Genomic DNA, 13,939 nt, shown 5'->3' with positions numbered 1-13,939 from the left:
CACAACACAACAATCTTATAAATTGCATTTAACCAGGTACCGTATGTTTCGAGAACAAGGACGAAGGTGACTGTTCAGACGCTAAAGGCCTGAACGCAACGAGATGGTTCTTCAACCCAGAACGCAATCGCTGCGAGAGATTCAAATATAACGGTTGTTCTGGCAACCACAACAACTTCCGAACGAAAGAAGAATGTAATGCTGTGTGTCCTGGTGAGTTAGTATAATAACAAACATGTTAATATCGACTGAAATTACCAAAATAATATTTGTACTTATTGTGGTAAATGGTACAATAAGTGACAATAAATTATATTGCAATCTTTTTTATTCCAGCTGTACAATTTTGTACTCTGTCTATATGATATCCTTTTCTATAAACTTTTATATAATATTTTAATACCATTTTGACCTTATCTTATTCCATTTTGAGGAAAGGTAAAATAAGTATCTTTTTGCAGGCTTATTATTTTTATTCCTTCCATCTGTCTACTACCGATATGTTATGAAAGCTTTTTATTTTTATTATGCTTTAATTTTACCTTATTATGACTTTATTCTAATCTACCTTTCTATCTAATTCAATGCTTTATAACAGTGGAAGGGGATACAGCAAAATTGACCCAAAAGAAGATTGGACCCATGTTGACTGAACCAGAAGGCATGGTCATTTTTATTAATTTCATACATTGTATTCAGCAGTGTTTAACAATATTTTGGGTACAATATCCATCCTAGAAAATACATCTCATACGGTTTAGCACTTCATATTGCTTTTACACTCTCTAATATCAGCTGATATTCATCAGATAACCAGATTTTTCAAGGTGTCCGGTTGATAGAACGACAAACTTAAGGGAGACATAGAGTGGACTCTTGATTACTGTAGAGCAATTTAGAGCTGAAATATACAGCTATAAATTACCAGCTGTTTTTGATATTCCAGAAAGTACTCACTGAAAACACACAAAAAAAAACTGGAATTATATTTTTTTTTGGCATCTTTGATTGTTCAGTTATCTCCCCTTTAAATTTGTCCTACTACAAAAACCAGACATCTCAATCCCGTCCATCTCAAAGACCGTCGTTTTCCATCCTCATTTGCCGATAAGACATATTGAATAATATTTTAATAAACCATTGTTCCTTAGTACTAAGTCCATGTGAAAGACTGCGAGAGAAGAACGAAGGAGCCGCCCAGAAGTATGGAAAAGGCACTTTCATACCCAAGTGTGATGCTGTGGGCGGCTGGGAACCAGTGCAGTGCATGTCACATATAGGTAACATACCTAATAGTAATGGTATTTTTTTGTGTCTATTCTTTATTTGATTTGTTTTTTTATAAAGTGTTGTAATGACACTTAGTTTTTACTCTTGTTTTTCCAGAGAATTAGATAGTAATTGAAAGTAAAGTAGAAATAATCGATTTTAACAAATTTCAAATAACATATTTTGATGACTGGTGAAAAAAATAGTCTCAAAGCAATCCCAGTAACTAACTTTTATAAACGCAACACTAAATTATAGGTCTCCTATAAATTAATGTGAAATTTGGCATCAAAACTATACATACAACTTATAGCATCCAATAGAGTAATAAAAGTTACTTCTCAATTTTTGAAGTGAAAACTTCTTTAGCGGCGTTGGGTATAAAATCTTAAAATCGCGTCAGGACACGTGACCTGATCGAAAAAGCGTAAGACGGATGGATATCAAACATGCTCAACGTTAATAATCAAGTTTTCACTTCTGCCGGCACTCCCGGAGTGCAACCCGTCTTTTTTTTTTCTTAATTCCGCATTAGTTACAAAGGATTCGTTAGAAAACTTAGTAACAACTAATATGTCTTTACCAGACGTATGCTGGTGTGTGAACGCCCGCGGTTCCCCACAAAAGGGCTCGCTGGTGCGCGGCGCGAGACCCAACTGCAACTTCCGGCAGGCACGCAAGTGGGCTGCTGACCCGCTTGATGAAAGAGCTAGAGCTGATGAGGGTATGTATACACATACACACACAGATACACACAAACAGATGCATACATGTACGCATGCACGTAAACACGCAAACTTAGATCATTATAAAGTAATGATCTAAGCACGCAAATATAAACAAGTACGTTAACGTGACCTTAACACACAGTAATTAATGTAAACATGCACATTTGAAGGGTAATACAGATGCAAACTCGCATACATGAACTTAAATACGCAATCATGAACACACACCGTCACACGCATAAATAAACGTGAACTCGCATACATGAACGTAAGCACGCTTACACATACAAGAACGTATACTCGCATACATTAACGTAAAACTCATACACGAACGTAAAACTGATACATGATCACAAACTCGCATACTTGAACACAGACCAGCACAGACCAGCATACATCCAGAACAACTTTAAAAAAATCCATCTAAGTTACTGCATTTTTGCATTAGTGAACTAAACCATAAAATCTCTATTTGCAGTTCTAGAAGAATTAATTCGACAAATGACAGCATACAGAGTGGACGAATTTGACGACGACATTGAGGAGTTTGACAGTCTCGAACTATTGGAACAGCACAATGACCAAGCATCAACTGAAGGGTCCAAGGAAGATACTTCAGTTCTCGCTGAGGTGGTGGAGCCGAAGGTTGAGGTCACCAGGAGGAAGGAACTGCCGATTATAGTGCACAAGGAAAAGGTCGCGTTTAAGACGAAATGCCAGATGATGCAGGAAGAGAATGAGAATGGTGAGTTGTGTTGTAGGTGTTCTGAATTTCAAATTTAGCTTTGTAATAGGTATATTGTTTTATTTTATTTATTTGTTTGGGAGATTTTGTTTCTTGTAACTACTTGAAATAAATAACTCTCGTTGTTTAACTGTCGTTATTTTTACAATGTTTGCATATTATGTACAATTTTTGATCATAAAGCAACTAAAGCGCATGTCAAGTAAACTTATTGCTTCTATCTGCTATCATAGCAACAGCCAGTAAGATGAATAAAAAATTCTTACACAAAAAAAAGAAAACTGTCAATTTTACACTATCAATTCAAACTTCCCGCCAATTCCATTTTTTTTCTCACTAACCATTGACAGTGTCAAATTCAAACTTCCCGCCAATTCTTTAACTTTTTTTTCTCACCAGCCATAGAGGGGTGGAGCCCGCGCTGCCAGTCGGACGGCGCGTTCGCCCCGCGGCAGTGCGCGCGCGGCCGCTGCTGGTGCGTGGACGCGGCGGGGCAGAGACGTGTGCACGCGGGCAACGTGCCCGACGCGCCGCTGCCTGACCCTTGCGGTGAGTAAATACACGTTATATATATGTCGTGGCCATATCGTAGATTTGCTCATTTCATGAAATGGCCAACATAGTTTGATCAGATCAAATCGTCAACGTTTCACGATTTGGTCATCGACATTTGGCCAGATCGTATAAAATATCTTAGGGTCCATAAAACATTAAAAAATTCAGAATATTTTAAGAACTTGTTTATTGTCATTTAAGTTAGTGCCGCGGTAGCGCCGGCGAGTGCCAGAAGCGAATCGCTTTTTAAAAAAGAAACAAAAACGGTTTTTTCAATAGAAAACAGTTAGGTTAGGTTAGGTTAGACTTTAATAAACAACGCCAGAAAAATGCCAGAAGCGAATCGCTTTTTAAAAAAGAAACAAAAACGGTCGCATTGGCCAAATCGTGAAACGTTGACGATTTAACGATCTGGCCAAACTAAATTGGCCATTTCATAAAATGAGCAAATCTACGATATGGCCACGACATATACATCGTGAAAATCGATATAGTATTTAATCATATGAAAAAAAATTGGTTGTTTGTAAAGTAGGTTTACGATCGAGATGTTTACGTGATAACGTCTTATTGGTGGCAGCGCTCGAGATGAGACGGGAGATCGGTCCGTCTCTCTCTCGTTATACCTGCGATCGCGCTCGTGAGGTTTTGGTGTGACACAAGTTTCTGAACATGTCACCCGACTAAAACGATTTTAAAAACGTTATCACGTCAAAATAGTCATTGCTAACTTTTTACCAAAAGAGATACAAGCGGTAGCAATGTTGCTAATAAATTCCATGTTTAAAATAACATGTAGTGTAATTTTTTTATTAACATGTAATATAATTGATGAATTTTTTTCATGAAGACTAATTTCCATAGAAATGATTATTGACAAATCACAGTAATTAATTATTTTAAAATATAAAATTTGAATTTGATTTTTATAATTTATTTTTATTATTATTAGACGTATTTTTATATTTTATATATAAAAATACGTCTAATAATAAAATTCACAATTATTTTATTCGTATTTTTATCCCATAATATAATTGATGTAAATTTTTCATGAAAACTAATTTCCATAGAAATGATTATTGACAAATCACAGTAACGTAACGGCACCAGTCTTGTACAGATTAAGGAAAAAATTTAAGTTTTTTGCAAATTTCTCGTAGGTTTTTTAACTTTATTGGATATTGTTTAGTTATACCTTTAGTTCAATGTTAGTTTAACGTAACCAATGTTAGAAAAAAGATTACAATGCATAAATAATGAAGTTATTTATAAATTAAAAAAACACTTTTTTGCACCAGTGTTAGACAGTGAAAAATCTAATGATGGACACCCAGTTTTGGACAACATCCAGTTATGAACACCCATTTATGGACTGTACCTAATGTTGTTTCTCCAGTTATTTACACTTGGAGAAGACTTATAGTTATCAATAGAATCTTGAAAATGATGATTAGAATACAATAAATCGGGGATGTATTTATAAAAAATAGTAGTTACTTATTAATTATTTTGCATAGTTATAATATTTAAAACAGTCTTAATTTCCATTTTCTAGGCAAAAATTGGACAAATGCATCGTTAAATACGAGTTATGTCCGTTAAGAAAAACCAATATGGGTTTTTTTCTCAATAAGTCAGGGATGAAAAATATAACTAAAAAAAGTACTGCCATTCCATCCATTTTGGGACTTCTTCTTCTTCGTCATATCACTCTAGTCAGAGCAAACGTGGTCAACATGAGGTTTGGGGGGGTAGATGTTACCCGCTTCACGATGTTCCGCCTGTTTCCTGGCATTCCGCTACACTCGTGAAGTGAATCGCCAATCTGAATCCGCCAGCAGTCTTAATCTGATCGGTCCATCGATATGGATTCCAAATTGTAGCACGAGACAAAAAGCTTTTTTTAAACTGTTGTCAAGGTGGTGTGGATGAAATTTAAGCGTGTTTGCTATATGGTGGTGGAATTTAGCAGCAGACAGCGATCCAAACAGTTCATCAGAGAACTCTCTATGATAGATGCGTTACAATACGCATAAGTATGCGACTTCTTTACGCAGTGATAGAGAATGAAGCCGAGAACGAGTCGCACAGCACATAATGACCCATTGTTCTAAAATATATTCTTCGTTTAGATAGATATTATGTTGTTGGACCCATTAGTGTAATTTTAACAAAAAATATCAATGTCCATTATAGGAACCAAAGCAAATCCAGTCATGGACAATTGTTGTACAATATTGGAACTATTTGTTTGAAATGGTCGTGATAGGTATATTATTAATCAGAAAGAAAAGACAATACAGAAAAGCGCATGTAATTATTACCTTTAAAAAAAGTTTTTTTTCGACATATGTCCATAAATGGATATATCCATAGAATTAAATCCAGTTATGGACACTGAAGAATTTTATTTAAACAACATAACCTATCATGATACTAAATCGTGTAATATTTCGTACAATTAACTACTATAAATAAAAGTAATATCTGCTAACATTTATACAAAAATTCTTATAACCAAAATTGTGTCCTCACTTCCTTAAGGATTTCCTTAGTAAAAACGGATTTCTTCGAAACGAGTCGCAGCAACTAAACATAACGTTCTGCCATCTTCAAACGTTTTGGCCGAATAAGATGAAATGTCGTATTTTGATAGCTTAGGGCGTATTCAGAAAGAAAGCTTGAAACTTATAAGCGCTTATAAACGGCGCTTGTCAGCGCTGGTAACCCGCGCAGGAAAATATATGAACATGACAAGCGCCGATAAGCGCTTATAAGTTTCAAGCTTTCTTTCTGAATACGCCCTTATGAACCAAACTTTTATTTTAAGTATTGCCAAATTATATAACGTTCATTTTGGTCTTAATATTTAAATTTAATATTTATTTTGTCCATTACTGGATGCTTGTCCACCACTGGTGCCGTTACCTTAAGTAATTAATTATTTAAAAATATAAAATTTGTATTTGATTATAAAATATAAAATTTTTTGTATAATAAAATACGCAATAATTAATATTATTATTCGTATTTCATCCCCACAGAAATAACCCAAATCGAGTCCGCACAATTAGAACTAGAAATCATCGGAGCCGACTCTACCACAGGCGATAAAGCGCGCTCTACACTCGCGTCGCGACTCGCGGAGCTCGGCGCGAGAGTCGCGGTGTCTGTGGCGAAGGAACGAAATGTTGTCAAGTTGCGGGCGTTGTTGAGTGGCGCTAGAGCTGCGGACCTCGTGTATCATGTGGAGTCTATGGTAAATGGGATTTATAATTTTGTGTGTAATGGTCATCTGGTGGTCGGTATGAAGAAAAAGTATTAACTAAATTTATTAGTAGACGTTTATTAACCTAATTTATCAAATGTTTTATTGCCCAAAAAACAATAATTAATTATTCACATTTTGGTTATCATGCCTTCAGAATTTATTGAGCAAAAAAATATTGTATCCCTCATATAACTTTAATATTTATATTTTTCATCAATTACAGGTTAAAAAGGAGAAATTAGAAGGCGTAGACAAGACAGGGGACGGTGTCCTGGGTGCTGACGTCATCCGCAGTGAATACAGACTCGTTGCAGCTCCGCCCACGCCCGCTATGCACAGAGAGATTGTTAGCGAATCCACTGTATGTTGCTTTTATATTTTGTTGTGTTGTAAATGTGGACGGCTATATGGGTGTTACGCTATTTAAGACTGTGTTACGGAGTTTTCCAACAATGATAGCTAATTAATAAGACCAGGATATAATGGAGTTCATGAAACAGTTTTTAATAGTGTGCGACGTGTAGTAATATTGATTTAAAGGATATAAACAATGTGTTGAGTGTTGAACACTTTTATGTACTTGACTAATGATGATCTATCATTTTTTTTTTTTATCGCTTAAGCAGGCACACGAGCTGGCGGGTCACCTGATGGAAAGTGATGCCCGCCGATCATTGTTTCCCTTAATCATTTTAGGACCCCAATAAATTCTGTAATACACCACAATATCAATAGCCTATCGCAATTTGAATAATATTAATAATATAATATAATTATAATAATAGAATAACTTTCTTTTCTCTTTGTCCAGGTATCAGCAGCGACATCCTACCACACAGCGTTAATAGTCCTAGCTGCAACATCCGCCTTCATCATAAGCGTACTCTGCGTTCTTGTAATGTTATATCGAGCGAGATTACAGCGAGAGCCGCACAAAGCGGAACGTTTCCTTCCAGCCGCTCCTCCCGTATATGTGCTCTCTGCTGATGAGAAAGCGGAACTAGCGCGAGTCTTACACGCGCAAACAAATGACGACCAGTCGAGAGTGTAGACGCACCTTTATTTATCACTAGCGGTCCGCCCCTGCTTCGGGCGTGGTTCACGTTTTCTCTCCAAAAGAACCATCCTCGTACTTCATAAATATTTTCTCTCCATAAGATGGTTCTTACTTCAAGGAATAAAAAATTATCAAAATCGGTCCACCCGTTCACGCGTGGCCGTGACCAAGAGAAATAGGGGTTCATTTTTATATTATTTATCGTTTACTTTGTGATCACGTCAGGCCCAGTGCCGCTATTAAGACTTATTGCGATAAGCTGAACGTATGATACTTACTCTAATACTTTCTCTTTCGTGCAATTTTCATCATATTTGATTAGTGTATATTACGATTAGGGGTCCAATTGGCTAAAGTCAAACAATTTTGATGTTCATTATTGTAATAAATTTATGTAAATTCAACACTTTATAAGTGTTATTTAAATTGTCTATTCCGTTAAAAGTACTTTTTTTAGTTATCTAGATATCACGTTTCAGTATCGTTTAGGTAAAAAGCTAGTTACGATCTTCCATTCGAATTTAAGATTTTAAATCTTCCAGAAAGGAAATAATTATATAAACTATGTAAAGGCTGCAAATGAAGCTATTTAAAATGAGAATGTCTGTTGGTATGTTAGCTGTAAGTAGTCTGTAAGATCTTTTGAAGTTAGAGTTCTAACAGACGAACGGCAAGTTGTGAACGGCAGAAGCTACTTCAGCCGTCGCCACATGTCGACGGCAGTCGTCGACGTGTCGGTGGTATCAGTCCAAACGTCGAAGGCTACCGTCGACAGGTGGCGACGCTTGCAGTGCGTTGACGGCATCCGTTTTGGCCGTCGACCAAGAAGCTTATATCTAATACACTGGAGATTTCAGTATGAACATTAACTTGTAACAAGAAAATATGACCTTGAATGACGCCTTTATGTTTTTTTATCCCTTTCACACCCACTTGCCAAGATAGGTGTGAAAGGGATAAAAAAACATACAGGCGTCATTCAAGGTCATATTTTCTTGTTACAAGTTAATGTTCATACTGAAATCTCCAGTGCATTAGCTTCTTGCCGTCAACATATTGATTGCTGTCGCAGATACTTCGATGAGTGCCGTCGACAGGTTGCGACGGCTGAAGTAGCTTCTGCCGTTCGCAACTTGCCGTTTGTCTGTTAGAACGCTTAGCGCATGGACGTGCGTCATGAACTCATGAGCCTTGACGAACGTCTGTACGCACCTTTAGCTGCTACCGTCTAGACTCGCTCTTAGAGAAATTAATTGTGATTTAAGTACTTAGGTAATAGGAGCGAGCCTCGCCGGGGAGCTAATCTAGTCTATTTGTTTAACCTTCGTATTTTCCTTACACACAAGCAATATTATTCGTGAAAATATATTTACTATGATAATTGTTACACGTTTTTAATGTAAATAATTTATGTACTTTTGATCTTCACTGCACTTGAACTACAAGTATAGGTGTTCTAGGGACCGTTATTATTTTATTTTCTACTGTACTGTTTTAAGTTTCACATTTATTATGTACCTACCAATTAATGTATGTGTATTATGAATTTATTGAGGAGTAATGTTATGTATTATGTTTTATTATTAAATATTAAATAGATTAATAAAAGAAATGCTGGTTTATGTATACTCCCTTACCAATCCCTTACAAAATTTTTAAAATAGTTCCAAAAAATTTACCTTACTGTTTGATTAAATGTATTGTGGTATGTACAATTATTCAGTCAATTATTATCTAATAATTAAACTACGCTGTTTAAATTTAAATTTTAACTGCTGACACATGTGCTTATAAGTATCTTTGTTTTAAATGCAGCATTGAACTTCAAAAATTTCAAGTTTTATATGATAATTAAGGAATTATTTATCATGTTAAAAAGACTATTAACGAGTACGAGACTACTAATAAGAGTTTATTTTATAAAAGCCTCTTTATTATACACTAGTGGTCCGCCCCGGCTTCGCCCGTGGTACATGTTTATGTTTTCTTTCCATAAGAACCATCCTCGTACTTCAAGGAATATTATAAAAAAAGAATTATCGAAATCGGTCCACCCGTTCACGCGTGATGCCGTGACCAAGGAAAACGGGTTTCATTTTATATATGTATATAGATATATAGAAGATGACGTGATATTTCGTGTACTTCAGTGGTTTTCATAAAAATTATGTAAACAATAAGTACCATCAACATGTAGTTGTATTGTATAAAGTTTGTTTGTTTGTCTGTATTTTGTTGTTTACGGTGGGTGAGGTATATAGTGAGGATTCTATAGCGAGTGTGTGTGTGTTTGTGTGTGTGTGACTTCTCATTCCCATGGGAATGTCTTTTGACCATGCGGAAGCTGCTGGCGAAAAGCTTATAGTAATCAGCGTTCCGTTGATTTAATAAATAAAATCAATATATGTAGTTTAAATCATGTATTCTAAAAGAAAAATAACAAATCATGTGTGTACAAATAATTAAAATAAAAAGAAACAAAAATATAAGAAACACAAAATTATCAAAACAATTATACACTTAACAAACGTTTTAACAATCAGGATTTTGGAAGCAAACATCAAATTATTTCTTCTTCTTCTTATCTTGCGTGGGTCGCTTCTTGACCGGTTTGTACGGGCCCAGCTCGAGCCGCACGAGCAGGCCGCGCCACCAAGCCTGTATCATGCACGCCGACTTGGTCATGTTCTCCCGGTACAAGCGGTCTGCTTCGCGCTTGTCCTTGAAGCTCACCCAGTTTGTTATTTCTTCACCGTGTTTCTTGAGCTGGTAAAAGACAAAAGATTTTAGCCGTAATTATATTATGAATAATCCCAAAATTGGTATAAGTACCTAGTGCTGTTGAATTAATTGAGATGAAACGTGGTATGAAATTGCCATTGTGATCTGGATCAACAAAAATGATTACTATATAGAAAATTAAATATAAACTAAACTAAATATTCAAACGTGTCATTTTCAAAGCCAGAATTTCTGTAGGTATGTTTTCCAGACCCGGTTATCAAATTTATCAAGTATTCTTGTCTAATAAAATTATTAAAAGTTAACCTTTTCCTCGAGCTGTATTCTACGTTCCTCGGTATTCTCCCACTCGTTCTTTTTAAGTTGGATCTTTAAATCCATTGCCTCCATATCTTTCTCATACTTGGCCATCCAGTGTTCAACTTTATCCAACGTTTCCTGAAAAACAAAAAAAAACGTTTGCAATTGTCACAAATATAATATACGTGTTGACACATGATTGGCGTAGAATACTAACTTAATTGTAGGTACTAACGTAGGATAGAATTAGAAAGAGGATTCGGACAAAATGGGAAGAAAAAAAAGACGGGTTGCACTCCGGGAGTGCCGGCAGAAGTGAAAACTTGATTATTAACGTTGAGCATGTTTGATATTTTGGAATGGTATCCGTCTTACGCTTTTTCGATCGTCACGTGTCCTGACGCGAGTTTAAGATTTTATACCCATTACAGAAAAAGTGCTCAACGCCGCTAAAGAAGTTTTCACTTCAAAAAGAAAACGGTAGTTAGGTAGATAAATTCATTACGTTTATAAGAATACTAATAAGTAGCTCCACTTCTGTGTGCACGCGTTGCTCTTGGTCGATCTTTTGCTTATAGAATTCGATTACTTGTGTGCAAGGAGCTTCTTTATCCCATATCCTCTGTGTGTGCTGCTCGGTGCGCGCATTTTGCCAGTTTTTGACGTATCGGTCGCAGATTTCTACATTTAACGCTGCGTCCTAAAAGGATAAAAAAATTCTAAGTGAAAAAATGTTGTGATAACCAAGTAGAGAACTTACAAATATTGAAATTCACAGGAAATTCATTTCAGCGGTTGAGATAAATTTTCGTGAATCAACCTACAGATTTTACAGTCAGAGATGGCTAAATGCGAAGGGAACCGTATGAATATATTTTAAAATTAACAAAAATCGTAACTTTGCACGTAAAATTATGTTGAAAATGGTAAAACTAATCAACCTAAGTAGGTATACAAAATCAACATTCATGTCAATGAATATTATACCTACAGGTTCTAGACCTATTTCTAATTGTAATTATAATTAATATATACACTTATTAAAAAGCTATCTCTACTTACTCCAACTTTATTTTTGAGTTCGTCGATGACTGTGTTGCTATCGTAAGTGACGGACTTGAAGTGGTTTCGTTGCTGACGCAGTTGTCGGTTCAAATCACGACGGACTCTTCAATATATTTTATGTGTAGTTAATACATTTAAAATAAAGTTTACACTCTTGTGTCGTCTTACTATATTGTACATTATGTACAAGCTATATTCTAGAAAATAAACTTATATATATTGATTGCATAATTACGTAATTTTTTGTGAAAGAGGGAACAGCGCCTGTTGCTTTTCTAAGCTAAACATACTTTAAGAAACTTACATCCTATTTTTGGCTTCAATTTCAATCAAATTCTCACGATACTCGTGTTTATTGTTAATTTTACAAACATGATCAAAGAGTGCATGACATCGGCGATGTTTCGATAGATCCAAGTATGTTTCCTTCAAAACTTGATATAAAAAGTTCCTGGAATTATGACAATTAGTATTTTTATAATAGTGGTAAGTTATTAAAAATAGTAGTATATTTACACTCTGGGCTAATATGGTCGGCTTTTGCAATATGTAGGTACATTATAACAGAATAAATGAACAGCAAAACCGCACGGAGCTGCGAACCAATGGTAATTTGGTCCTTTGAGCCTCTTATTGGTCTCTAATTTGGTCCTTTGAACCTCAACACCCACTTTTAACGCATTAATAATGTGGTAAGACCATAGTAAAAGTATGTAAATATAAACCTGTCGTTTTCCAACTTGTCAATCTTATACTCTAAGCAGCATAAGTTTTTCGGATCAATGAGGTCCAGCTCGTCTTTAACTTCTTTTCTAACGACACCGAATTTGTCAGCGAGAAGCTGCGTCATTGCGCCCTTTATTTTGTTTAGCTGAAGCTCTGTGTTACATGATTCTACAATACAATACAAACAGAATTTATATCGTTGTTTATAGAAAAAAATGATCAATTCGGGATGCATTTACTCTTCGGTTCCATTAAATACTAAAAATACTGTTTATATTTTTTAGATTTTCTTAGAGTGTTTTAATTTCAGATATGGTTGTGTTTGAACAGTTTTTCATTTGAATGTTATAAAACTCAAATTTTAATAAAGTTGTGCTTGTTCTTCATCTAAGTACCAACTAAACCAAGTTTAGGTAGGCATTATGCACTTTCTTTATAACAAAAATTTATATTGTTACTGAATTTAGATTACTCACGAAGAATATTTGTTTGCATCATAGCATCTTCTAATATCGTAGCAAACATACAAGCTTTGAAATACGGCAGGCTAAAACAAAATTCCATTTCAGTTATAAAAATTGCGTAGACTTAACTAAGCTATATTTCTTTTCTCCAATATTCAACATCTAACTTCTACACTCAATACCTACGCATTTTTCTATTCTATGCAAATAGTCAATACAGATATTTTTGTCTAGTTGATGAAGATGAGAAAATTCGTTACACGTAGATACGAATATTGTTTATTATTTGAGGTCTTGAGTAACTACTAACACTACGCGCGTGATCTTATAAGATTTTTTTATTAAAACGTTTTTACATATTATATGTTTTTTTTTCAAACATACCTATATCTGTCGAAGTATATCACATTTAGGTCTGTAATTGTGTCCTGTAAAATCCAAATTTATGTAATTCAATTTTGCATCTAGGGAATACATCAGTATTGCTTGATCAGCATTACTACATATAAACTAATGTAATTCCGTTTATCATTAGTAGCAGGTATATAAGTTTAGGACAGTTAGAACTTATTTATATAACATAAATAAATGCGGAATCAATTCTATGAACATAGAGTACCTACTTGTGGACAAATATGTCTAATATGTAAGTATTTTTCCGATTATTATCTAATAATCGGAATTGATAGTGTACTTTTTAATGTGTGAATTTAACTTTTATTACCTGAGAGGCTTTAGAACTGCTTGTTGACGACATACTGAGGTCACTAGCCCGGCCCCACGGCACACTATTTATCGTTAAGCTTGAACTAATTTGTAGCATACTTAAAATTAATAAACATTTGTTTAAAAAAGTAAGTAAAAAATAAAAATTTCAAAAAATACACATGCTATAAAATGTATTCAACTCAACACGAGATATAAGAATGTGTCAATATGACATGTTTCATACAAATTAATATCGTTTTTCCTAGAGCTATTAACATTTCTGTAAAAAGTTTCAAGTTAAATGTT

The 13,939-nt window shown here is 34.9% G+C and overlaps 2 protein-coding genes across 2 annotated transcripts in view; one reads left to right on the top strand and one right to left on the bottom strand.

Annotated features, from left to right (window-relative positions):
• Positions 1-7,676, top strand: part of LOC149900492 (uncharacterized) — a 58,757-nt gene extending 51,081 nt beyond the window's left edge. Inside the window, exons 17-24 of the mRNA XM_090112322.1 lie at positions 37-213; positions 1,152-1,280; positions 1,856-1,993; positions 2,476-2,742; positions 3,142-3,291; positions 6,345-6,559; positions 6,795-6,932; positions 7,383-7,676. Of these exons, the coding sequence (XP_089968448.1) occupies positions 37-213; positions 1,152-1,280; positions 1,856-1,993; positions 2,476-2,742; positions 3,142-3,291; positions 6,345-6,559; positions 6,795-6,932; positions 7,383-7,622 (1,454 nt within the window). The 3' untranslated portion in view covers positions 7,623-7,676. The remainder of the gene's footprint in view (positions 1-36; positions 214-1,151; positions 1,281-1,855; positions 1,994-2,475; positions 2,743-3,141; positions 3,292-6,344; positions 6,560-6,794; positions 6,933-7,382) is intronic.
• A 2,472-nt stretch (positions 7,677-10,148) lies between these two features.
• Positions 10,149-13,748, bottom strand: LOC149900491 (dynein regulatory complex protein 9-like). Its single transcript, XM_090112739.1, has 9 exons — positions 13,650-13,748; positions 13,310-13,353; positions 12,938-13,008; positions 12,461-12,629; positions 12,040-12,186; positions 11,733-11,838; positions 11,176-11,370; positions 10,677-10,808; positions 10,149-10,394 (listed from the first exon to the last, which is right to left on the bottom strand). Exons 1-9 carry the CDS (start codon positions 13,746-13,748, stop codon positions 10,194-10,196), a joined length of 1,164 nt encoding a protein of 387 aa, XP_089968865.1. The 3' UTR covers positions 10,149-10,193.
• Positions 13,749-13,939: the final 191 nt, after the last annotated feature.

This window comes from Colias eurytheme, chromosome 18 (genome assembly GCF_061535395.1).
Source record: "Colias eurytheme isolate Ceu_HAF_F1 chromosome 18, ilColEury1 Martin Lab GWU primary, whole genome shotgun sequence".
NCBI lineage: Eukaryota > Metazoa > Arthropoda > Insecta > Lepidoptera > Pieridae > Colias > Colias eurytheme.
The sequence above is the reverse complement of the archived record's forward strand: the minus strand, read 5'-3'. Positions and strand labels throughout refer to the sequence as shown.